Source organism: Peromyscus californicus, unplaced genomic scaffold (genome assembly GCF_007827085.1).
Source record: "Peromyscus californicus insignis strain IS unplaced genomic scaffold, ASM782708v3 Scaffold_11__1_contigs__length_118956290, whole genome shotgun sequence".
NCBI classification, from domain to species: Eukaryota; Metazoa; Chordata; class Mammalia; order Rodentia; family Cricetidae; genus Peromyscus; species Peromyscus californicus.
The window spans coordinates 113,617,229-113,643,728 of NW_026294402.1; the positions used below are offsets into that span (position 1 = coordinate 113,617,229).

At 47.2% G+C, this 26,500-nt stretch overlaps 1 protein-coding gene across 1 annotated transcript; it reads right to left on the reverse strand.

Annotated features, from left to right (window-relative positions):
* Positions 1-1,854: 1,854 nt before the first annotated feature.
* Slc22a14 (solute carrier family 22 member 14) lies at positions 1,855-25,875 on the reverse strand. Its single transcript, XM_052723977.1, has 11 exons — positions 25,214-25,875; positions 21,572-22,084; positions 20,441-20,544; positions 20,071-20,225; positions 19,086-19,254; positions 7,320-7,440; positions 6,999-7,096; positions 6,470-6,684; positions 5,132-5,240; positions 3,553-3,747; positions 1,855-2,978 (listed from the first exon to the last, which is right to left on the reverse strand). Exons 2-11 carry the CDS (start codon positions 22,082-22,084, stop codon positions 2,777-2,779), a joined length of 1,881 nt encoding a protein of 626 aa, XP_052579937.1. The 5' UTR covers positions 25,214-25,875; the 3' UTR covers positions 1,855-2,776.
* Between the last annotated feature and the right edge of the window lie 625 nt (positions 25,876-26,500).

The window sequence follows — 26,500 nt, forward strand, 5'->3', positions numbered from 1 at the left end:
GCTCCCAGAGTTAGATAAAAACTATTTTTTATAAGTTCATGATCTTCAACCAAAATGGGCAAGAGAGTAGACCACAAGGCAGGCTTTGACTTAGAGGACAGCCTGCAGAGGGAGAGAGGAAGTGGTGTCAGGGCCTGACACCCAGGACTTCCCAGTCCACCTAGCGAAGATGAGCCCTCCTTGGAGGAGTCATATGTTAGCTGACAGTGGCAGGTTTACCTGGGGGACAGTGGGCTCTGCAGACTGTAGGATGGGTGCTGGACTAGTTACCCCTCTACCTTCCTCTCTCTTGCTTTAAGTTTTGAACCAAAAGCAACTTGTGAAGGAAAGGGTTTATTTGGCTGACACTTCTAGGTCACAATCTGTAGGGAAAAGGGGCTGGCTAAAGAAACCCACCCTGACCCTGGAGCCCAGAACTAGGGAAAGATGGCTCAGATCAGGGCAGAAAGAAACACAGTTTGGCTCAGTAAGACCAGAGCCATCTCTGCCCCTGGTCAACTGACTTGTGAAGCCAACCAATCACAGAGCAGGATAGTAGAACCCTTGGGGGTTGATTCCACCCCCAAGACTTCCTGTGTAAACCACCCTGCCTAGTCAGTTAGAGAAAAAGGGTGTTCTCTCCACCCTGGTAGAGGCAGCTACTCTCCTGGACTCCTCCTCCCAAATAAATCTTTCTCAAAAGGGTTTTGGGTGTGAAGATCCTCACTCACTGGCATAGAGAAGATCCTTGCTGAGACGTCCCCCAGTGAACAAAACAAGGGAGAGCTGAACAGAAGATCTTTGCTGAGACATACCTCAGTGGAAAGAGAGAGAGAGAGAGAGAGAGAGAGAGAGAGAGAGAGAGAGAGAGAGAGAGAGAGAGAGAGAGAGAGAGAAAATAAGTAACACTTTTCTCCAGAGCCGGAGGAGATGGCTACATTTCTGCAGGGGTTTCCCCTTTTGCAGAGTGAAGCAAAAGAAGCAACATCTTAGGCTGGAGAAGCAGAGCTCTGCTAGGAAGGCCCCTTAAGTGGGGGCTGAGCAAAGCTCAGCTGTTGAGGCTCTCCAGGAAAGGAGCAAGATTGCTATATCCTGCAAGGAGACCATCCTCCATCACGCCAGGTATACCTTGACTTTCCCAAAGAGTCAGGATACCATTCTCTGCTGAAGCAGTTCCAGGCCTGACTCTCCTGAGAAGTCAGAAAAATTTCCCTTCCAGAGTTGGGCTGCTTCTTTGCAGTTCTAGTCATCAGAGCTGTGCTAAATAGCCCCAGGTGTCCAGGACACCTTCAGGGCAGAGCTGTTGTTCTGAGCATCTCGAGGTGTCCAGGATACCTTGCACTCCAGGGTCGAACTGTCTTTTTGCAGTTCAGCCATCAGAGCTGTCCTAAGCAGCTCAAGGTGTTGCCTGACTCCCAGGTAGTCAGGACACCTTTCCCAGTGTTGTTGCAACCCATTTACCTACATTTTTGGTGCCAAAACCCAGGACACCAAACTCACAGAGTTGCAAAATGTAGAATTTACCTACACAAGCCATCATTGAACAAAGTCTAGACAGAAACTCAAGACAGGAATTTGGAGGCAGGAACACTTCCCTGTCTCACTCACTGCTCAAGCTTAGCTTTACACAGCCCAGGACCTAGGATCATCCCAGGATGATACTGCCTGTAGTAGACCAAGCCCTCCTGCATCAATTAATAATCAAGACAATCCTTACAAACATGCCCACAGGCCAATCTGATCTAAACAATTCCTTGAGGGAGGTTTTCCTCCTAGATAACTGTGTCCAGATGACTAACTAGGATAGTTACTCTCCATCACTGTAATAAAATACCATGACAAAAGCAACTTAAGGGAGACAGAGTTTATTTCAGCTCATAGTTTTATAGTTTGAGGTTACAGTTTATCAGGGTGGAGACCTTGAAATTAAGTGATCCCATTACATCGGCAGTCAAGAAGCAGAAAGGGATGAATATACACTGGCTGCTTCTCAGCTAACTTTCCTCTTATGCAGTTCAGGACCCAACTCAAGGAATGGCATCATAGACAGCAGGCAGGTCTTCCGACCTCAACTAACCTGATCAAGATAATCACCCATAGGCATGATCCCCAGGTGATTGTAGATCATGTCAAGTTGACAATTAACATGAAATGTCACAGGGGCTTTTTCTTGGGGTGGTGGAAGTCAGAGGCCAGCTTCACTGGAGCTATCAGTAGGGCATCTCTCAGGATAAATCTTGAGTTGAGATAGATCAGTTTTAAAGTCATGCTTATTTGGAATATCAAGGGGAAGAGTGAGAATACCCTAAGCAATGAGAGATGTTCTCATTAATCATTCACATTCCATCCATACCTTCATGAATTCTGGCCTTGGTCTGAGCTTGAGCTGATGGCTGGGCTAGAAGGTATTATTGGTACCCTTGTTCTGTCTCCGGACTTCAGATATATTGCCCATCCCACACCCACTCTATCCCTGAAGGTTTAGCCAAAGGTCCTGAAAAGGCTTAGTTGCCCATCTAATCACCACCCCATACCTGTCTAGGCCACAGTCTCTGGGTTGTCAGGACACAGCCAACCTTGACCTAACCATTTCAAGACCAACATGATATTTTATTGGAATGAATCACAACTTAGCTCCTCCTTCAGAAGGGGCTATTTTTGGATCCTGGGGGCTGGCCTTGGAGAAGGACATACTCTGCCCACATACCAGACTGGAACTAGAGTTTGAGGCCTTGAATCCATGGCCCCCCACCCAGCCATTAAACTCCAATCCAAAATGTTCTGGGGAAGCTGGTCCTCAGGGAGCTGGACTGGGTACTTCACTGGTGCTGGGCTTCTCCGAGGCTGTGTTGAAGAACATGTCTACTTCTGATTGCAGAGGCATGGCATTGAGAATGGTATTCTTTGTCACTTCATCAATCACAACATCAGACACTGACTCCCCAGCTATAATCATTGCAGCAATTTCCTGGCTTCTCCTCTTGAAGTCAATAGACTCTCTTTGGATGATGAAAAAAAAAATCATGAGACATCTTTAATCATGACCTCTTCTGAGAGAGATGGGGTGTTCTCAGTCTTCTAGGTCCCCAGCCAAGCTTGGTCATGGGTCCAAGAGGAGCCCTATCTTCAGGATCAGGCTGACTCCATTCCCTGGCCCAACTAGACCCCCTCTTCCCTGTAACTTTGGAGTGTGTCTCACCATCTCTGTCACTAGCTTTCACTGAGTACCTGCCACATGCTGGACCATTTACAATGTGGGCCTAATTTTCTCAAAAACCCTTTAGGAGAAGAGCTCCTAACACTGAATGAATTTATGTCACCTTAGCTTTCTTATCTCCAAGGACAATGCCCCAGTCCAGATAGGCAGATGGGGCAGGGCAAAGAGAGGATCTATGGGCAAGGAAAGCCAAACAGAGGGAGAAAATTGGCAGAGCCTGAGCTGGACCCAGGCAAGTGACCACATCCAGAAGATCTGGCGAGATTGCTTTGAACAGGATGATCTTCATGTCATGGGCCCTCTTGTCATTGGGATGGACAATGTCTGGCTTTAGACAAGGAGGTGTGCTCATCTACCTTGTACTGTATTCTATGCCATCATTGAGAGGCTTGTTTCCTGTTTCTGGCACCAAGGAGGAGAAGCACAAGGCCACGACACAAGAGAGACAGCAGAAGAAGATGGGCAGCTGTGTTTTGATCTGGTTGAAGATGGTCAGAGCTGTGATGGCTCCACCTGTCAAGGCTAGAGACACCATCCCCAGACCTGTAGACCTGAAAGTGGAGTTGAGAACTGGTTTAGATGACTTCTTATGCTCAGAGGCTGGGTATAGTGAAAGGGAGACACTACCTAAAACCACATACTCTGCATTTACCCTATTCCAGCCCAGTGTATGAGACCTTGGAGAATCCAGTTCTTCATCAATTTAAGAGAGGTAGTTATTTCTCCTGGCCTCCTCCTTGGATATTGTGAGTGAGTTATTAATCATGTACACATCGTAATGGCATATGGTCATATGAGGAAAGGATGCAGCCCAGGGGTCAGAAAGACAGGGTTGCTAGTACCAGGAGCTCTGTGGGAGAAGAGGAGGAACCTCGGGGCAACCCAAACACATTCCAGGCATCTGGTGTGGGCTGGCTAATTTTGTCAATTTGACACACCTAGAGTCATCTGGGAAGACAGAACCTCAATTGAGAAAATGCCCCCATCAGATTGGCCAATGGGCAAGTCTGGTGGGGGCGTTTCCTTGATTGATGATTGGTGTTGGAGGGCCCAGCTCACTGTGAGCAGTGCCACCCCTGGGAAGGTAGTCCAGGGGTGTCTAAGAAAGCAAACTGAACAATTCATAAGGAACAATCCAGTAAGCAGCATTCCAGCATGGCTTCTGCTTTAGTTCCTGTCCCCAGGTTCCTCTCCTGATTTCCCTTTATGAAGGTATGCTGTGAGGTTAAAAGCCTTCCTTCCCCAAGCTGCTTTTGGTCTTGGCATCTATCACACAATAGAAAGCAAATGAGGACAAGGTGCCAGGCAGGGACTGGAGTCAGACCCCATGTGATGGTTATCATGCTTTGTCAATCCCACAAAATCTAGAAGTATCTGGGAGACTGGCCCTGAGCATGATGGCAGGGGATCAGGTTAACTGAGATGGGAAGACTCACCCACTATGGGTGGCACCATTCCCTTGACTGGGATCCTGGACTGTGCCAGTGCAGAAAGGGAGTAAACAGTGGCGTGCATGCATCATTGCTTCCTGACTGTGGTGTGATGTAGTCAGCTGCTTCAAGCTCCTATGCCTGGACTGTCCCACCATAAATGAGCTGTCCGCTTTAACTGAGAGCCAGAGTGTACTTCCTTTTCTCTAAGTTACTTGTGTCATGATTTTTTTATCACAGTGACAGAAAAAGAAACCAAGACATCCCTTAGTACAAACTCCAACTCTGACTCTAGACCAGGGCCTTTCATGTCTTTGATTTTGTCAACTCAAAGGTCAATGAAAGCATTTGGGTTTTGTTTTCTGATGAGAGCTGGGTGAGCCAATCCATGCAAACCATGTTTAACATAGTGATTGTTTCCTGGCAAATGTTCAGTCTTGGCTGCTACATCAATCTTGGCACTGTCCCATTCCCCTAATCCCCCTCAACCCACCAGACTCCATACCTGAGGACAGTGGGGAGGAGCTCAGCAGTGTAGACCAAGAATATAGTGACAGTGGCAGCCAGGCTAAACTCTCCAAGCACAAGCACCAAGACTATCGTCGTCTTCAGCTCTGAGTGAAGACAGCATGGCCCTGAGTCTTGGTCCACCCTACCTTTAGGGCCCTCCAGCCTTCTCTCAGTCCCTTACCAAAGGCAGCTGAATGGCCCACCCCTACCACTTAGTCACCTAGCCAGCAGACTCAGACATTCAGCCAGAGGAAGATCTACATAGGCCTAGCCAGTCCTGAAGTTACCGTAGTGGGAGAGCTGGACAGGGCTTTGGCGGCCAAACCCTATTTTGCCGGGATAGGGTTTCTCACTGAACCTGACACTTGCTGATTCAATAAGACTAGCTGGGCAGCAAACCTGAGATCTTCCTGCCTCTTTCTCCCCCAAACCCAGACTATGGCCCATGCTGTCCTGCTGAGATTCTCACGTGAGTGCGGGGTGTCCAAAGTCAGTTTTTTATGTCTCTGCAGCAAGCGCTTCACCAACTGAGCCGTGTCTGCAACCCCCAGACTTTTATCCCCAGAATCCTACTCCTAGTTTCTTGCCCACATATGGGATCTGTAAATCTGTCACCTGGATTCAGTGCTCTGCTCAACAACAATAACGTCAATAACAATAAACACCAGGCTGTAGAAACCTGAAAATGTTTCGTTTTGTGGTAACTAACAAATATCTGCTCACATCTGGGAGGATCCTGCAAGGTGCTCTGAGAGAAAGAAGGGGCTCCTTAGGAAAACATGCATTGCAGCCCCCCTACTAGGCACTGGCCATTGGGGCACCACAGCTCTGTGCACTCCAGCCCCACAGACTGATCCATGCTCACTGCCCAGGGATCTTGAAATGTGGGAAATAATCCTGAGCACCAGGAGCCAGGCAGTGAGCCACTGAGAAAGGCCTCTGAGCAAGACTATTGCCGTGGGTCCAGGTCACCATACACCAGTCTTCAATGAGCAGATTATCCTGGACAATCGCAGGTAATACTTGCTCCCATCTACTCTCATTTACCCACTAGATCTGCTTCTGGTGTGGGCTGGAATGGGGCCAGAGAGGTTGCCGTAGCAGTTGCCTGCCCTCTCACACAAGGATAGCTCTTTTTTGGACAGCCCGAGTTCCTCTCTCAGGTCTCTGAACGTGGGTACATGCTGTCTTGGGGACTGGGGCTTCCTCAGGAAGGGCAAATGATAGACACAGGAAGCCAACTCCTGTGCTGAGCTGGCCAGCCCAGAAAAGAGACACTAGGAAGACCTTGAAGAAGTGAGAGGTCTGGAGGCGGCCTCTTGGCATGTTGTACCTTGAGGGAGGAAAAGGAGAAACAAACACATGATGGCAACTAGGATGAGACTCAGGAACAGGCTACATCTCCTCCCCAAGTGCTCCAGGAGAAGCATACAGCACAGCCGGGCTGGCACCTCCAGAATGGCTGGGATCACTTGTCTGAAGTAGATGTCTACCCCGAAATCCTTCAGCTTGAGGCTCAGCGTAAAATAGATGTAACTGACGGTAAACCTGGAACAAAACAGTAAGAGAGCAAGGGAGAGAGAAAGGAGGAGGAGGAGGAGGAGGAGGAGGATGGAGAGACGGAAGGAGGAATAGCGCGGGAGACGGGGGAGGAAGAGGAGGGAAGAGAAAGGGGAAGGGGAGGAGAGGAGAGGGAAGGGAGGAGGGAGAAGAGGAGGGAGGGAGGATTGAGTCTCAGGAGGAACAGGACAGAGGCAAGAGAAGAGGTGTGCTGTAGGGAAGACACAAACACCGAGCCCTGACCCTAGGCCTGAGCACCCTCCATGCCATGCCCGAGTTTGCAGCCAGCCCTGGACACTCACCACACACAGGCCATGGACAAGACCACCTTGAAGAGGTGCTGGTTGGTGTAGAAGTCCATGATGGAGGCCTTAGTCACCTTCTTTCTCTGCAGCTGCAGCTATAGAACGGCAAGACCAGCCAAAGGCAGCCGAGACCCCAGCTTGCTCTCTGCCCCCACGCACCAGGCGAGGCCTGCCCCTCTCCCAGTGCTAACCACTTTCTGGCCTTGGTTTTGTCATGATCATTCTGAAACAGTAGACTGAGGTCCCATGAAAGGATGAGGGAAGAGGCCTTCCCACGGTCTCCAGCCCTGGCCTCCCTCCTGGCCCGAGGCCTCTTACCTCATTTAGTAGATTTAAAGGAATGGCCGTCTTGTTCACCTCAGCCGCATAGCACAGCACCTTTACGGCCTCCTCCACTTTCCCTTTCACCATCAGCCATCGTGGGGACTCTCGGAGAACCCTGTATGGCCCACCTCTCTCTTACTTCAGAATTTCAGGATGCCCAGAGACTAGTGACTCTCCAGCAGAGATACCTCCGCTGTGGCCATCTGTATCAGCACGTGACCAAGGAATCTTGAAAGCCACCACCGACCTCAAGATGCCTTCTGCACCCATATGGCAGCCAGGCCTTCTTATGTAAGCCTCTACAACCCCCACTGCCGGCCACTCAGTGGTAGTACTCAGCCTCTTGATCCCTTTGCCCTTCCCCAGTCACCTCTCAGCTCTTCTTTCCAGGTTCGAGGACATGCCTGAGCATCATCCTCCGTGCCCACTCTGTGAAAACTATAGTGTAGCTATTTCCTCAGTCTATTTCAGGCTTGACATGACTATCACCACCATGAAGCAGAATGGCTGTGGCGACTACGGCAAACATTCCTTGGCCCATGGTTGTGGCAACAAAATGAAACGGACTAAGTCTACAATGGCTAACTCTGAAGGTGGTAATAAGGCTGTTGAACATTCCACTCCCTTCTACCCATTGCTATGGAGTAGCAGGATCTTAGAAATGCTGAAGTACATAAAAGGTAAAAACCTGACGAAGGGATGGGGTGCCTGGTGATGTACCTGTCTGTGAGCTGCCTGTGTGCATGCAAGGAACGTCAATAAGTTCATGTATTTGCCAAACCAGACTTGATAAATCTTTCCTTGGTCTGTTGGCCTTTTCATTACTAGGGGTGAATAAATGTGTCTTTTACATCTCTCTAGGATAAGTATACAATAATTGGTTCTTGCACAACAGGGACTCGATAGAAACAATGATGAGAGATAGGCATGGTGGCATACCTATAAACCAGCATTTGGGAGACTGAGATGGGGGATTGTTGTAAATTTGGGGTCAGCCTGGATTCCATAAGAGTAGTAGGCTAGCCAAGACTACAAACAAGACTCGGTTAAAAAAAAAACAAACCAGATATATTTCTCACGGATTATGTGAGAAAGAAATTAATTTTCAATGAAAGGAAAAAACAAACACCACCACCAAGAGTGGAGGGTTATAGAGATGGTCCAGTGGTTAGAAGTGCATATTGATTTTGCAGAGGACTTAAGTTCAGTTTCCAGCACCCATGTCTGGCCGCTCCCAATCACCTGTAACTCCAACTCCAGGGGAACTGACACCTTCTGTCTTCTGCAGATAGGTGCACACATGTGCACATACTCACACACACACACATACCTGCATGCTATGGGATGTTCTGTATGGCAAATGTGTTGCTGATTAGTCAATAAATAAAACACTGATTGGCCATTGGCTAGGCAGGAAGTGTAGGCGGGACAAGGAGGAGAGTAAAGCTGGGAAGAGGAAGGCTGAGTCAGAGAGACACTGCCAGCCGCCATGATGAGAAACAGCATGAAGATGCCGGTAAACCACGAGCCACATGGCAAGGTATAGATTAATGGAAATGGATTAATTTAAGCTGTAAGAACAGTTAGCAAGAAGCCTGCCACGGCCATACAGTTTGTAACCAATATAAGTCTCTGTGTTTACTTGGTCGGGTCTGAATGGCTGTGGGACTGGCAGGTGATAGAGATTTGTCCTGACTGTGGGCCAGGCAGGAAAACTTTAGCTACAAATGGCGCCAAACGTGGGGCAAGAGTTTCACCTAAAAACTGAGAAAAAAGATTCTAAAATGGAGCTAAAAACAGTTCCTAATTGTGTCTCTCAAATGAGCGGCAGCTGCTGGTTTGAGCTACTGGAGGGTTCCTATCATGCGCGCTCGACCTGCCGTATGGCGGGAATGAGGCCTCTACAAGTGGCACATTAAGTTGCTTGGTGGATTTAGACTTTGCTAGTACAAAACAAAAACAAAAAAAAAAAAAAAAAGAGGTTTCTGGGCTACATGCTGCTTGGATAAAAGCATAGACCCACGATAGCTCCCAGAGCTGACGGTAAACCACCGCCATGTTGGGAAGCTGAGGTGGGTGGAGCCAGCAGCCACAGCTGCTGCAGTTTAAAGCAATAGATTCACAATAAGACAGATTCAGATGTAATAGTTTACAATGTATGTAAAATATACGTAGGCTTGAAAGAGACAAAAAAGGTGATATATACAGTTATAGAAACAAATACATAGTTTTAAAAAATAAAGTCTTTAAAGAGACAGTAAAATTAATATAAAAAATAAGCCACGTGAAGATGAATATTACACAGAGAATCTGGATTGTGTTGTCTTTGGGATTTTTAACTGCAGAAAAACATTTGATTGTAAAAGATGTTGAGTTAAACCAATATGTATATTTTAAAGATACCTTGACTTCAAAATTTGGATGTAAGGATGTGTTGCTTTGGAAAGGAGACTCTGCTTTTGTTCCCACAGAAAGCCAAAGGCTATGGATTTGTTCCAGATTAAGATACATCAGATTTGACCAGCCAAGACCCCCTGAAGGTCTCTGATGACACCATGGCCCAGATGATCCAACATCCAGAATGGTTTCAAGGCAACTGGCTCAGACGATACAGCCTCACGGACTACTCCATGATCCTAAAATTTTCTTTGTGTCCTCATAAGATACAGTGCCCCCCTCCAGCAGGAAGTAGTAAGAGAAGCTACGTCCAAATTCCCAAATTATATGTAATTTTACTTTGTTAAGGTTAAAACCTTCCTTTTTGAAAAAAAAAGGGGGGGGAGTGCTGTGGGATGTTCTGTATGGCAAATGTGTTGCTGATTAGTCAATAAATAAAACACTGATTGGCCATTGGCTAGGCAGGAAGTGTAGGCGGGACAAGGAGGAGAATAAAGCTGGGAAGTGGAAGGCTGAGTCAGAGAGACACTGCCAGCCGCCATGATGAGAAACAGCATGTGAAGATGCCGGTAAGCCACGAGCCATGTGGCAAGGTATAGATTAATGGAAAATTTAAGCTGTAAGAACAGCTAGCAAGAAGCCTGCCACGGCCATACAGTTTGTAACCAATATAAGTCTCTGTGTTTACTTGGTCGGGTCTGAGTGGCTGTGGGACTGGCAGGTGATAGAGATTTGTCCTGACTGTGGGCCAGGCAGGAAAACTCTAGCTACACCTGCATACAATAATTTTTTTTTTTTTTTTTTACAAAAACCAGCAAAGGTGACTCAGGGTGGAACACTCATGGAAGAAATCCTAGGTTGCCCATCTTGCTTTGTGTGGTATGTGCTGGAATTCCTTCCTTGATGAATGTGATTTACCACATGCACACAGGGGTGTCTCCCCAAAAGCTGGTGAACTAGACACTATGTTGTGATCCCTGGCAGCAGCACACATGCACCAGCTGTCAGAACACGTAGAGGCAGTTGCACTGCTGTGTTGCATGGCTGTTGCTATGGGTCACAAAACACGAACTGAAGCTAAGCTGCCGGCCCAAGGGAACTTGCCTATGACAAATGGAGAAGTCGCCAAGGGGAGAAGCCGTGGCGTGGTGTCCTCTGTAAAGACCATGATTGGCAGGTAAACTAAACAAGAGGAAAGACGGATGGAAATGCTGGCTTGGCATTTGGTTGTCGTCGTTTTATGTCTTGAGGTAGCATAAGGGAAAGATTATAAATGAGATCTTTGCAGAAAAGCCCCTGCTGGGATCCAAAGCCTTGAAACCCAGGGAAGGATTGGATGATGAGGAGAGAGCACACAAGGTAGAAGTGACAGACGAGATCTCTGTAAGGTAGTTCCAATCTTAAATACAGAGGAGTAGGCCACTGCTCTGTCCAAGGAGGTCTCTGAAGTCTCGTAAACCATTCAGGCTATTACCACTGCCATGGCTGCATGCCAAAATAGGATGGGTAGTCCCTAATGCTAAAGATACCACACGCTCTGGTTTCAGCAAACAAATCGAGCTAAATCTTAGCTGTAAGTGAGTTACTTGTGAGTGATCATCCTTTTTGAAGGTGTTATACAGGCTACTAGGAGAGAACTGTCATCACCAATACGCTTGTTCAGTTCTGGGCCCTGTTTATCAGCATGGCTCTGGTGTAACAATAGTGGCACAGCAGTTACAGATGCAACCAACTGCCTCCACATTGGACTTAATGCTCGCTCCATGGGAGGGAACCCATGTTTGGTACAGTAATCAGGCAAAAACTTGTGGCTTGGGAAATGGTAAGCTCCAGGGGGGAAGTCACTATTACTGTTTTGGTAAGCCAATACAACATGCCTGTCAACTTGTTCTGTAGACATTTATGACTATACTGCTACTGGATGCCAATGGAAGGAAAATTTCTTTCTACATTAGGTGGTCATTACTGTAGAGACTAACAAGCAGTCAAACTGCTGAGAATAAGTGTCTGTTGCTATAGCATATGTGGGCCATATTCACTCAGGCCTAGTGAAGGAACAGACATTCAACAGCCTCTCCAAGCTCTGGGAACACTGCAGAAGAACACATAGTGCTCTACAGCTGTTGTCTTTGGGCTTGACATGACCATCACTACCATGAAGCAGAGTGGCTGTAGTGACCTACAGCAGATCTTGGCCCATAGTCATGGCAACAAAGTCAATAGAATATATAGCAGATAACTAGGTTTATGGTCATGGGTCTGCTAACATCATCTCTTAGAGAAAGGGTGGGAGGGTCACAATATCATCCCCTAACCCTCTCCTGAGACTATAACCACTGCTCCCTCCTGCCTCTGCTATATAATCCTGGGATATTAAAATGTGTAATGTGTCAGCAATGACTTATAGAGGGACTTCTTGGTGATGCAACTGCCTGTGAGTTTCCCATATGCCACTAAGTGACATCAATAAACTTGTTCATTCACCAAGGTAGACTTCATCTTTCTGTGATCTGCTGTCTCTCAGCTATGGCTCCAATGCCATGCCTGCCTGCCTACTGCCATGCTCCCTGCCATGATGGTCATGGACTCTAACTCTCAGAAACTAAGCCTCCAATAAACTCTCTTTTATACATTGCCTTGGTCATGGTGTCATATCAGAGAAATAGAAAAGTAACTAATACAGATATCAAAAACTAATGTTCCTTTTCCATTTTCCCAATCCCTCCAGGCTGTCAGACCCTCCACATGACCAACTGAAGCACCGAAGTTCAAGAAGGTAGGTTCAAACACACAAGGAAAAACACCACTTGCTATTGAACATAGTGTACTCGTATAAAACATTGTGTTTACTCTATACCTTGCCCCGGACCTAGTATGACATTTTATTCTTAGACTCGGGAAATGAGGCTGTGACCAAAGTCACAGAGGCAGAGGCAGTGGAAGCTGGGTCCCTGATAAGATGCTCTCTACAAAGTGCCAACTTCTTGCATCACTCTGGCCTCCGGCTGGCTGCTGCAGGCATTCATTTGGGACACCAGAGACTAATTCACCCCCCTATTTTCTGTAGCTAGAGTTTTCCTGCCTGGCCCACAGTCAGGGCAAATCTCTCTCACCCACCAGTCCCAAGCCGCTCAAACCCGATCAAGTAAACATAGAGACTTATATTGGTTACAAACTGTATGGCCGTGGCAGGCTTCTTGCTAACTGTTCTTATAGCTTAAATTAATCCATTTCTATAAATCTATATCTTGCCACGTGGCTTGTGGCTTACCAGTACTTTACATCTTTCTTGTCCTGATGGCGGCTGGCAGTGTCTCCCTCTCTCAGCCTTCCACTTCCCAGCTCTATTCTCCTCCTTGTCCCGCCTATACTTCCTGCCTGGCCATGGGCCAATCAGTGATTTATTTATTGACCAATCAGCAACACATTTGACATACAGACCATCCCATAGTAATTTTCTCTGCTCCTTCCTTCTTCCCCATGGTCTAGCTGTGATAAACCACAGTTTTCCACGCTGAGGTTGAGGGACTGAAACCAGAACTTCTTCTAAAAGACAGGATATTAGGCATGTGTCCACCAAAACCCAGAACTTCTAAAAACACTATGAGCTCTCAGAGACAAAACATGTAGCTTGAGTTTTCCTGCCTGGCCCACAGTCAGAACAAACTCTCTCACCTGCCAGTCCCACAGCCACTCAAACCCCACCAAGTAAACATAGAGACTTATATTGGTTACAAACTGTATGGCCGTGACAGGCTTCTTGCTAACTGTTCTTACAGCTTAAATTAATCCATTTTTATTAATCTATACCTTGCCACGTGGCTTGTGGCTTACCGGTACTTTACATCTTTCTTGTCCTGATGGCGGCTGGCAGTGTCTCCTCCCTCAGCCTTCCACTTCCCAGCTCTATTCTCCTCCTTGTCCCGCCTATACTTCCTGCCTAGCCAATGGCCAATCAGTGATTTATTTATTGACCAATCAGCAACACATTTGACATACACACCATCCCACAGCACCTCCCCTTTTCTTTTCTTAAAAAGGAAAGTTTTAACCTTTACACATCTCCAAAGTCAGCTTGGTATATTTGGGAATTTGGGCGTAGCTTTTCTTACTATTTTTTGTTGGAGGGGGGCGCTGTATCTTTTGGGGAAACAAAGAAAATTTTAGGATCATGGAGTAGTCCGTGAGGCTGTATCATCTGAGCCAGTTGACTTGAAACGGTTGTGGATGTTGGATCATCTGGGCCATGGTGTCATCGGAGACCTTTTAGGTGGTCTTGGCTGGTCAAACCTGATGTGTCTTAATCTGGAACAAATCCATAGCCTCTGGCTTTTTGTGGAAACAAAAGCAGAGTCTCTTTTTCAAAGTAACATATCCTTATATCCAAATTTTGAAGTTAAGGTATCTTTAAAATATGTATATTGGTTTAACTCAGCTTCCTTTACAATCAAATATCTCTCTGTAGTTAAGAATCCCAAAGACAACATAATCCAGATTCTCTGTGTGATATCCATTTTTATGGGGTTTATTTTTTATATTAGCTTGAGCCTATTGTTTTGAACTGTAGCCTTTTAAGCCTGAAACGGCGCTGGTGTTGTGGCTGTTGGCTCCGCCCACCTCAGCTTTCCAACATGGCGGGGGTATGCTTACCGTCAGCTCTGGGAGCCATCGTGGGTCTATGTTTTTATCTAAGCAGCGTGTAGCCCAGAAACCTCTTTTTTTGTTTTGTACTAGCAAAGGCTAAATCTACAATGTAGCTTAATGTGCCATTTGTAGAGGCCTCATTCCCGCCATATGGCGGCAGGTCGAGCGTGTACATTAGGAACCCATCAGTAGCTCAAACCGGCAGGCTGCCGCTAACTTGAAAGAGACAACTAGGAACTGTTTTTAGCTCCGTTTTAGAATCTTTTTTTTCAGGTTTTAGGTGGAAACTCTTGCCCCACGTTGGGCGCCATTTGTAGCTGGAGTTTTCCTGCCTGACCCACAGTCAGGATAAATCTCTCTCACCTGCCAGTCCCAAGCCACTCAAACCCCACCAAGTAAACATAGAGACTTATATTGGTTACAAACTGTATGGCCGTGACAGGCTTCTTGCTAACTGTTCTTACAGCTTAAATTAATCCATTTTTATTAATCTATACCTTGCCACGTGGCTTGTGGCTTACCGGTACTTTACATCTTTCTTGTCCTGATGGCGGCTGGCAGTGTCTCCTCCCTCGCTGCTGCAGGCATTCATTTGGGACACCAGAGACTAATTCACCCCCCCTATTTTCTGTAGCTAGAGTTTTTCTGCCTGGCCAACAGTCAGGGCAAATCTCTCTCACCCACCAGTCCCAAGCCGCTCAAACCCGATCAAGTAAACATAGAGACTTATATTGGTTACAAACTGTATGGCCGTGGCAGGCTTCTTGCTAACTGTTCTTATAGCTTAAATTAATCCATTTCTATAAATCTATATCTTGCCACGTGGCTTGTGGCTTACCGGTACTTTACATCTTCCTTATCCTGATGGCGGCTGGCAGTGTCTCCCTCTCTCAGCCTTCCACTTCCCAGCTCTATTCTCCTCCTTGTCCCGCCTATACTTCCTGCCTGGCCATGGGCCAATCAGTGATTTATTTATTGACCCAGCAACACATTTGACATACAGACCATCCCATAGTAATTTTCTCTGCTCCTTCCTTCTTCCCCATGGTCTAGCTGTGATAAACCACAGTTTTCCACGCTGAGGTTGAGGGACTGAAACCAGAACTTCTTCTAAAAGACAGGATATTAGGCATGTGTCCACCAAAACCCAGAACTTCTAAAAACACTATGAGCTCTCAGAGACAAAACACCTGGGGGAAAGGTTGAAGAGCGACACCAAGTGCACTCAGAAGTACACGGATGGCAAGATGGTTCTGAGGGCAAGAGCACTGGCTGCTGCTCAGGAGGTCCTGGGTTTGATTCTCAGCACCCACACACTGCCTCATGACTCTCTGTAACTCCGAAGTCCAGGGATCCAACTCCCTCCTCTGGCCTCCCATGTGTACCATGGTACACAGACATGCAGATAAAACACTCGTACGCATACAATAAAACTTGAAAAAATAAGAAACAAGTTCTCTACAAGGGGGAACATGGATGGAGTACTTCTAACTCAGTAGGTGCTATGATCTAAATGCTTGCATCCTCTATGGTAGTTAATATCACACAGTCACCTAGGAGATAAACCTCTGGGCGTGTGTGTAAAGGAATTTCTACATTCCATTAAGTGAGCTGGCAATACCCACCCTAAATGTGGGCAGCATTCCATGGTCTGGTTCCTGGACTGAGTAAAAAAAAGAGAAAGTGAGCTGAAGATCAGCATGTCTCCCTTCTCCTCCTCCCTCTCACTCTCCCTCCCTCTTCCCACCCTCCCCTGCCCTCTACCTGACTTGGATGCAGTATGCCAACTGCCTTAGCTCCTGCCATGAGGAATTGTACCCTATAACTGTCAACCAAAAATGACCCCTTCCCTTTCTTAGGTTGCTTTCGCCTGGGATTTTGTCACAGGAATGTGAATTGTAGTTAACATATCCTCACTGTTGAAGCCATGGCCTCCAAACTAAAACACTCTCTCCTGGAAGGAGGAGGAGGAGATTCCTCGGGAAGCTTAGAAAGTTACAAGACCCATCCTCAGGTTATAAAGGCAGTTTGATTACACAGTGTGATTCAGTCTCAGGACCTCTGCCCCAAAGGTAAAAGTAACATTACTTTTCTCATTGCTCTGATAAAATGTCCAGCAAAAGCAGCCTAAGGAAGAAGGTCTCACAGTGATGGGGTTTACCGTGATGGGGAAGCCACAGTGGCAGGAACTTGGGGCAACTGGTCATGTCACATCTCAAGTCAGAAGTGGAGCAATGGATGCTTGTACTTTTTCCTTTTTATACAATCCAGGATGCCAGCCCAGGGAATGATGCCACCCACAGCGGGCTGGTCTTTCCATCTTGATTAATCAAGATAATCCCTCAGAGGCATGTCTCCCAGATGATTCCATCTCATCATTTACAACCTCATCACACAGTAGCCCACAAAGTCAATGCTGCACAGCATATATAGAGAAATGTGGGAGACTGTCCTAGTTCCGGAGGGCCCTAGACACAAGTTCTCATGGGTGGGGCTGCTCCATTCCCTTGTGAATTTATGCTAAAAGCATAGAGAAGGGCTGGAGAAGGAAAGTACCTGGGAACTGAAAGGAAGTTCTTCCGTGACAAGAAGGCGAAAAGGGAAGGGGAAATAATGTAATTGTATTATAATCTCAAGAAAAGCAGTTTTAAAAAGGCAAGAATTCCTGCCTCCAGACTCCCTGGAGAGTGTAAAGGGTAGAATCAGGCCTTGGGATCCTTGGAGGAAAACCACCAAATAGAGTGGGTCCCGAAGTGTGGCCAGTGAGCCAGAGTCACCATTGGAAAGTTAGGAGTGTAGATTCCTAGACTCCATTGAGGCCTGCCTGCTGTTACAGACACTTGGGTAAGATTCAGCTGCCAGTCAGACACTGGGGGCAGGGTCCAGCTGTTGGTCAGACACTGGGGGTGGGGTCCAGATGTTGGTTGGACACTGGGAGTGGGGTCCAGCTGTTGGTTGGACACTGGGGGTGGGGTCCAGATGTTGTTTACAGTGCAGTAATGGAGTCTGAGGATCTTGTGTAAGCTAGGCAAACTCTCTACGACTGATCTACATCCTCAGTCCCTATTCTTAGTTATCAAAATGACACTTATTCTTACAAGTAAGAGTGGCTGGAAAGAGATGGGACCTTTCCAGGATATTGCAGGTATTGGGGAGAATTAGCTGAAAAGCCATGTCTGAAGGCAGCGGCTGAAAAAAACTGTGCCCCGATTAATTCAGCCCACTGAAGATGACATCGGCTCTAAGCATGCACAACAGCCAGGAGAAGACTAAAAAAACTCAGTGAGGAATTCTGGGAAAGGAACCAGAGGCTGAGAGAGGAGAAACTGGGAACTTGTCACTACAAACCTCCTGGTATTAAAATATTTTTAATAATATGTACCTATTACATTAGTAACACTTGTATAGAGGTTGTATGGTGTGTGTGTGTGTACATGTTTATGTGTGTGCAGACATACGTGTGCACAGGGGGGGGTGTGTGGCAATGTGTGTGTATGTGTGCATTTGTGTGGAAGCCAGAAGTCAACATTAGGTGTCATTTCTCAGGAACCAACCTGTTTATTTTTGAAGCAGAGTCTCTCACCTGTGCCTGGGACTAACTGACTATGCTAGACTGGCTGAGCAGCGAACCCCAGGGATCCTCCGCCCTTGTCCCTCTGGTGCTGGGATTAAAAGCATGCAGTACCAGGTTGGCCTTTACATGGATGCTGGGACCCAAAGTCAGATCCTCACATCTGCATGGCAGGCACCATGCCCACTGGGTCTGGCTATCTTCCCAGTCCTGCGTTAATAACATTTTCAAAAATCCTGAAGATTTTTAAACCCTCTGACCCTTAAGATCAAGCCGTCCCAGATACATGACAGACACACACAACCTGGGATCTGCCACCCACACTCACTGATCTCTAAAGGACGGTCAAGGCTGGTTCCTCACTTCTGCAGAACTGGAAATGTCCCAAGCCACTTACATGTCCCCTGTTGTAACTCATCGCCTCATCTTTTGTATTTATCCTATGTTTGGTGCAGGCAGTTCCAGGCAGGGCCTCTGAAGCCAGGCAGGCTGCGGTCACATCTCAGGTCCCCAGCTTCTTACCCATTATCTCCACCCCCTGAAGCCTCGATTCTACTTCCTGAGGCCCATTAGAGTTGTTGAGATTTTTCGTTCATTTTTCTGTCTCCTAGCTCCTTCTCAGCCTTGACTCCCCTTGGCTCAGACAGAGCCAGCATGCTCTTGTCCCTCCTTGTTCCTCCGGACTTTGCTACATGAGTGGTACCTTCACAGCTCCCACCTCTTAGATTCCTGTCTGTGGCTCCCCACATTTGAAAACAGCAAAGAGCTTGAACATGCCTCAGCCGACCACAAAAGCTACTTTTCCTTTTCCCCTGAAGGTCATTGGAGTAAAGGGGACTCCATTTACTCAGCTTCAACTCATGGGTCATGCCTCTGGCTCTCCTCCAGTGACATTACCTCAAGAGGGTGACCAAGGCCATCCCAGGTTTTTCAGTCCTACCTCTTCAAGCCCGACCTTTGCCTGTCTTGGGACCTCTGTCACTCCCACTGTCCCTCTGACTGACTCTGACATTTCTTTCAGGTTCTTCTCGGAGGGTGGTGAATGCCTCTGGCTCCTTCTCAGGCTGTGCCTCTCCCACCCACTTCCATGCCCCCTCCATTCCCACCTGTGAGACCCGCCCTATGTATACCCTGTACTGCTTACTCACCAGATATTGGAGATGAGGGGAAAGATGGGCATGCCGCCCAACAAGAACAGCAGCCTCCAGTGGAAGATTTTGTAGGCAGACCCCGACAGGAAAAGAACCCCTACAGCAATGAAGCAGTGCGCCAGAACGACAGCGTGGGCCCGGTGCTCACCCACCAGCCACTCCATGACTGTGCAGAGAACGTGAGGACAAAGCTGTGGTCAGTTCACAGTCCCCAGGCTGGCCTTCCAGGTAGCTGGATGACATACCCACCCTGCCCTGGAAAGTTTAGAGTAGACAAAGTTTCTTCTGCCTGTTCCAGATCTTCAGACACCTCTCAGAGCTAGACTGTCTCTGTGTCCCCCCATGCACAGCCTATGCCTTGATGAAACTCCTCGGAACCCCCCCGCCCCACACACACACACACACATGCTTCCATTTCTTCTGCCCCCAGCCACTCCCTCGTTCAGGGCACCTCCATGGTCTGACGAGTGTTCTGTTATGCTCTGGCAGGTTCTCAGTGAGAAGAGGTGCCAGGGAGCCCCAAGAAAATGAGGGACTGCAGGCATTTGAGTCTAGGTAAGGGTGTACATCCATTGGTGTTGTTAGCATTGCACAGGCCTGGGTGGAAACCCCGCTCCTTCCTGCTGTGTGCCCTGAACAAACTGGAGAACTCTCTGAGGCTCAGGATGAAATAAGCAAAGCACATACAGGACTGAGCAGCTCCCTTGATTCTCAAGGTGCGGGAGATACAAGAAGCATGAGAGGAACATTCGAGGTACAGGAGAATACTATGGGGGACGAGGGTCGGGGGCACTCCCTTTTGACTCCCTCACACCTTCAGGCAGCCAAGAGTGGAGCTTCTTACTCCTTCCCCATTGGGTTCTGTGGCCTGCTGCCTCCCCAAAAGTTAGTGTTAGCCTGTGCATCCCAGGTAGATCTGCCTCCTGCTCCCTCTTGAACTGTATCCATTTCCATCCCACCTTGTCCCTTGAGAGTCAGTCACCTAAAGACACGCTGCTGATGGCATAGCCCACAGCCGCCAGGGCCACAACGAAGCGGAAGAACAGATACTGGTAAAAGCTGTTCACAAAGGCTGTTCCGAAGCCAAAGATGAGGAGCCCCAGCAGCGACATCAGGATGGTCGGATAGCGGCCCATCCTGTAGGTATGAGGAGGAGATGCCACCAAGCGCCACACTTCCGGGGCCAGCCGTGATTGTGCACCTGGGCCAGGCTCTGTGTTACCCCAGGGCTTTGGAGCATCCCTGACTTTGCCTTCCCCAGCTTGAGATTCATTCAGAGTCCATGGGCTATGCCATCTCCTGAGAAGGAGGCAGAGTATCCCAGGGGTCAGTGGGAATGCCAGGAGACTCACTTGTCACTTAAGAACCCGAAGAGGAGAGAGCCTGTCAGGATTCCCGCCAGGAACACAGTCTGCATGCTTTCCTTCTTCGGTTCGTTACCACACACCAGGTCAAACTGCAGGTGAGACAAGGCACTGACGGCAGCTTCCACACAGGCCGAGCCTTTGGGGAGCAGAGGCTGAGCTTGGCCCAGAGCAGAACCCTTAGGCCAGGGGCTCTCAGTCTTCCTGAGGCTGAGAGCCTTCAATACAGGTCTCCTGTTGTGGTGACCCCTAGCCTAAAAATTGTTCTATTACCACTTCATAGCTGTGATTTGCTACTGTTATGAATTGTAATGTAAATGTCTGATATGAGAGCCCTGTGAAAGGGTTCTTTGACCTCCAAGGGGGTTGCAACCCACAGGTTTAAAAGCACTGCCTTAGGCAGACGACACCCAGGCAAAGGGACAGTAGTTCTATGTAAAGCATCTGTTACACCTGGACCCTGTCTGTCCAGTACCTGGTAGACCCTGTAGCTAACCCTGGAGAGAGGAAGTGAAGACCTGAGGCAAGAAGGGGGATTGGTGGGGCTTCTTAAGCATGGGCACACATACTGGTCCTGGGCTCCAACTTGGAGCTTCCCATGGAAAAAGGCCCAGGCCTCAAATCAAGGTATGAAGCCCTGTGAGAAATGCCCAACACAAGCTTGTGAGAAATGCCCAACTCCACCTCTAGCTTCTGTGCATCCTGCTTGGTTGCCTCCTGACCCATCTCCCTTGCCAAGTGCCTCTACTATCTCAATCCAGGCTTAGGTCCAAGGTCTGCCAGATGCCGGAGGGGATACAGAGGTAACAGAGTAAATACTCCCTACACACAGCTGCCTATGCCCCATCCCTAAGTGCTCTCAGCTGCAGGGTCTTCCCTTGACCAGAAGACAAGAGCCACAACCTGACCTGAATTCTCTGGACAGGTGGCAAGCCCGTCTCTAAGCCATAATGCATTCTAGTTTCCTGGCTAAGAAAGGGGGAGCCCAGGGCTGGGGAACAAGAACCCCGATTTCCTTCTCTGGTACACCTCTGCAAAGCATGCTCAAGCCAATTGCTACCCATCTCTGCCACTTTTCCTGGGTAGCCACAGTCAACACAACACAAGACAAAAGCGTACCTCATTGATCAGAGAGCGCTTGTCAGCATAAGGATAGATCCACCCATATTTGCAGGTTTCTGTATAATTGAGGCCAAAATGGATGATAGAATCTAGATCCCATGACACAGGTATGTACATGAGGCATGTCAGGAAACTGCCATTGGGTGCTCGGGGCAGGGTCAGGTTCAGCTGCTCAGCCACTGAGAGGTTGGGGCCCACTGCCAGGATCCAGCTGGTGTTACAGTAGGGCCTCTGGGCTGTGAGCATGAAGTGGTCAGAAAGCATGAAGAAGGAGGACAGCATGCTGGGGATCAAGGTGAGGGCCACCAGCCTCCACTGGAATGTGCCAAACTCCCCCAAGGTATCCATGACACTGGTCAGCTTGTCCTCTCTCCTGGCATCTAGGGCCTTCAATCTGCGTAACAATATCTCCAAGGACCAGGAATGGGAAGGGAAGGAGATCTCATGCTGCTGTGTGCTCCTGGGACTCTGGGGTCCGAATGCTGGCTCGGAATTCTGTTTTTCTTCCATCTGTTCAAGAAAGGATGCAGTTCAGTCCTCTGTCACCATTTCCCAATATCAGATCCCAATACAGGAGCCAAGGGACAGAAAACACCCTCTGCCTTGGATCAATGAGTACATGGTCCCTTCCATCCTTTCCAAAGTCTCTTAGTCTGTATAATTCGTTCCTCCCGGCTCAACCATCCAAGTTTTAGTGCAATGGCCATTTGAATGTCTTAGAGAACGTTCTCCGCATGAATGCCAGGAGGTCTCTGACGGTTTCCTCACAACAAACTATTCACACATCTGAGGCATCACTGGAATTTCAAAGGTAGCAGAGAACTCCAGGGATCCCCCCCCACACTTCAAAATAAGTAAATAACGAATTAAAATAAACAGCTGAATCAGGAGCGAGCGGCAAAGGCCTGGAGGCCAAAGGCATGGCTTGAAGCCTTAACCATATAGCTTGGAAGCCAGGCTGGAATGTGGAACACTGGAAGAGGAGGAGGACAGCCGGTGACATGGAGCAAAGTGATGCAGCAGGCAAGGGCAGTGATGGGTATAGGCAGTACTCAGGACACGACCTTGGGACAGAGTAAGGAGCGAAAACTAATCCTAACCCTGTGTTTGGAGGCAAACCCCCTCGGCAGCACTAAGAAGGCTGTGAGTTGGGAACGCTCCAGCTACTTTTTCTGTGGAAATGTTCTGCAAGCTGAGGCTGCAAGATTCTCAAAGACTGGGAACTTGTCACTACAAACCGCTTGGTATTATAATATTTTTAATACTATGTACCTATTACATTAGTAACACTTGCATGGAGGTGTATGTGTATCTTGGCAAACCAAGATTGTGGTCTGAGAAGGCAAGCCACTCTATGACCAGACAGCTCACAGGCCAGGTGGTGAGCTTCTAAGCTGGGGTAAAGGTTGTTTGAAATAAAAATACTAGCAGGAAAGTTAAACAAACAGATTCAATGCAGAGAGTTAGTAAGCTAGAATGTGTAGCTAACATGTGGAGAGGGGAAAGATTTGGTAGGTGGATGGTAGCATGGGTCTACACAGAAACTCTAAAGAGAAACAGAAAAGGCAATAAATAAAAACATCTTTTCTCAAACTCAAAAACCATAAGCCAATACATTCAGGAAACCCAACGCTTCTCACAAGCACGATGGCAGGCCTCGTGGCCAGACACACTGTAATTAAGCCTTAGGACCCCAGGGGCAAGGAAGGATGCTGGAGCACGGCCAGAGGAGAGAGGCAAATGCACGGCCAGAGGAGAATGAAGAGTACAGCCAGCCTAGACATGGTATGCGAAGAATCGGGGTAGAATAAAGATGTGCATTGCCAGTTGGGAATTGAGAGAGCACAGAAGCAAGATGCCTAATCGGGTGGACTTTACACAAGATCTCGGGGAGGCAGCCTGCGATGCAACGCTGTCAAAGGGCAAGGCTCGAAGGAATTTCAAATATGGATTGTCTTAAGTAATGGGGGGAGAGAGCAAGAAGACGGAGGGGTTGCAGACACAGCTCAAGGTTAAGAGCGCATGCTGCTTCTGCGGAGGACTGGTGTTCAGTTCCCAGCACCGTATCAGGTGACTCACAACCATCTGGAATTCCAGCTCCAAGGGACCCAATGACCTCTTCTGGCCTCTGAGGTGGTGTGTGTGTGTGTGTGTGTGTGTGTGTGTGTGTGTGTGTGTGTGTGTGTACACATATGTAAGTTGGGATGGGAAGGGTCATATATTTTTCAGTGCTTTCTGTGGTTGGTGGTTGAGAAAGGATGCAGGGTGAAGGTTTTGAAGCTACACTTGCATATACAAATTTAAGAGTCACTTCAATAAGTAGAAAAAAATGTAAACCAAAGGGAAAAAATTTTCAATTCAGAAAAGGTAAAGAGAAAAAGACATGCAGACAAAGTGAATTCTGTAACCACAATGGAAAAATGAGTTAAAATACATCATCAAAAGTTAAAAAGCTGTGCTGTCTCTGGGGACTGTGGAGCCTTCAGGAGTTGAGGCCCAGCTGGTGCAAGGAGGCCACGAGGGTCAGCTGTCTGAAGGTTGTAGCCTGGTCCCTAGTTCTAACTGCTCCCTGCCACTGGCCTATAGCAACGTGGTTAGTCTAGGCCATGTTCCTGCCACCGTGAATTCCACTAAGCCTTTCCACCACAGTGGACTAGAAGGTCTCAAACCCTGAACCAAAATAAACTTTTCTTCCTTTAAATTGTTTCTGTCAGCTATCTGATCACCGTGACACAAGTGATCTGCCTAAATCTATCTATCCATCTATCTATCTATCTATCTATCTATCTATCTATCTATCCATCTATCTATCCATCCATCCATCTATCTATCTATCTATCTATCTATCTATCTATCTATCTATCTATCTATCGATCTATCATCTATTTATATCTATAATCTATCCATCATCTATTCATCTATCTATCACAATCTATATATCTATCATCTATCTACCTTTTATCATTTATCTGTCATCTATAATTTATCTGTCTACCTATCACCTATCTATAATTTATATATCTATCTTCTATCATCTACCAAAAATTTATCTATCACCCATCTCTCTTCTATCTATATATGCACAATAGACTATCATTCAGACATTGAAGACCAACATTTTGTCATTTGTAGAAACATGGCTGGAATCCTGTGTTTTCATCTGTGTGGAAGACAAAACTGACCTCAAAGAAATAAATGAAGTATGGCTACCAGAGCCTTGGTGGAACAGAGAAAGGGAGGGGGAGATGATAGCCAATAGGGATGGGGTACAGGTGGATCAGAGAATAATACCATCTAATGCTCTGTAGCACAGCAGAATAACTATTGGTGGACAACAATTAATCGAATATTTCAAAGTAGCTAATAGCATTTTGAGTATTCCCAATGCTAAGAAAGGATGCTTTATCTGAGATAGTGGCTATGTTAACAACTGACCTAATCACTACATATTACATGAATGTTTTAAAGTGCTACACTGTATAATATAATTACTATATACTAATTAAAATGTTAATAAATAAGTTAAAAAATAAAAAAGAAATATCACATTCATGTTATGTTTTAAAAGGGTTGTAAGCATTTGCCAATGTACTTGGAGCATACCTTATTTATATCTTCTGAGCTGGAATAGGAACTCACCTTGGTCCTTTCCTTTTATCGAAAGTGTCTTGAAGTGGATGACAATTTGATCACCCTGTAAGAAGACACACTTAAGACACAAGGACTAGAAAAGGCAGAGGGTAAAGGGATGGGGAAGTTGTATTTGGTAATCAGAGGAAAGTCGATCCAGCCAAATTACTAACAAACAAAGATAACCGCTAAGGGGACCAGAGACGGCTCAGCAGTTCAGAGTACTGGCTGCTCTTGCAGAAGACCATGGTTTGCTTCCCAACATCCACATGGCAGCTTGTAACCATCTGTAACTGCAGTCCCAGGAGATCTGATGCCCGTGTTTAGCCTCTGTGGGCATTGTACACACACAGACGGTAAGTAGTCATACCTGCAGGCAAAACACTCATTTACATAATATGAAAATCTTCGACAAAAAGACAAATGTCAATATTTGGCATCACTAGGAATAGAGAAGTTTACTATCTAAAGATAAAAGCTCCAGAATATAAGCTGGGCAGTGGTGGTGCAGGTCTTTAATCCCAGTACTCGGGAGGCAGAGACAGGCAGATCTCTGTGAGTTCGAAGTCAGCCTGGTCTACAGAGCGAGATCCAGGACAGGGACCAAAGCTACAGAAAAACTCTGTCTCAAAAAAAAAGTTTTAGAATATAAAAAAATGGAAATTCTTAAAATATCTGAACCTAACAAACACCTTCAAATACTTCAGACACTAACAGGTGGGCAGAGAGAAGCAATCGCTCCAACACAGTGATGAAATCTCTCTCTCTCTTTTTTTTTTTTTTGTTTGTTTTTTGAGACAGGGTTTCTCTGTGTAGTTTTGGTGACTGTCCTGGATTTTGCTCTGTAGACCAGGCTGGCCTCGAACTGACAGAGATCCGCCTGGCTCTGCCTCCTGAGTGCTGGGATTAAAGGCATGAGTCACTGCCGCCCGGCTTCAGGTTGATTTTTTAAATTGTGTGTATGTATGTGTATCTGTGTGGAGGCATGTGTCTATGTGTGGATGTGCTTATATGAGTGCAGGTGCCCTCAGAGGCCGGAGTGGGTGTGGGATGCCCCGAAACTGGACTGTGAGCCCCTCAGCATGGGTACTGGGAACAGAGCTTGGCCCTTCCAGCAGGAGCACACTCCTACCTCTGCAGGTCCTAATGCAACTCCTCTAAGAGATCAAATATATTCAGCAATGACACAGACCAATGCCACTGAGAAACTATCTAGCCACCTGTGGAGCACACACCTGTCATCTCAAAATTTGGTAGTGGGAGGATTCCAAGTTTAAGGCTAGCCTTGGCTATAGA

Coding starts and splice junctions, on each gene's coding strand:
- Slc22a14 (XM_052723977.1), bottom strand. CDS start 22,084: ATGGAAGAAAAACAGAATTCCGAGCCAGCATTCGGACCCCAGAGTCCC. Junction 20,545..21,571: donor AGCGCTCTCTGATCAATGAG/GTACGCTTTTGT, acceptor TCTCACCTGCAG/TTTGACCTGGTGTGTGGTAA. Junction 7,441..19,085: donor CCCCTCATCTCCAATATCTG/GTGAGTAAGCAG, acceptor TGGGCCATACAG/GGTTCTCCGAGAGTCCCCAC.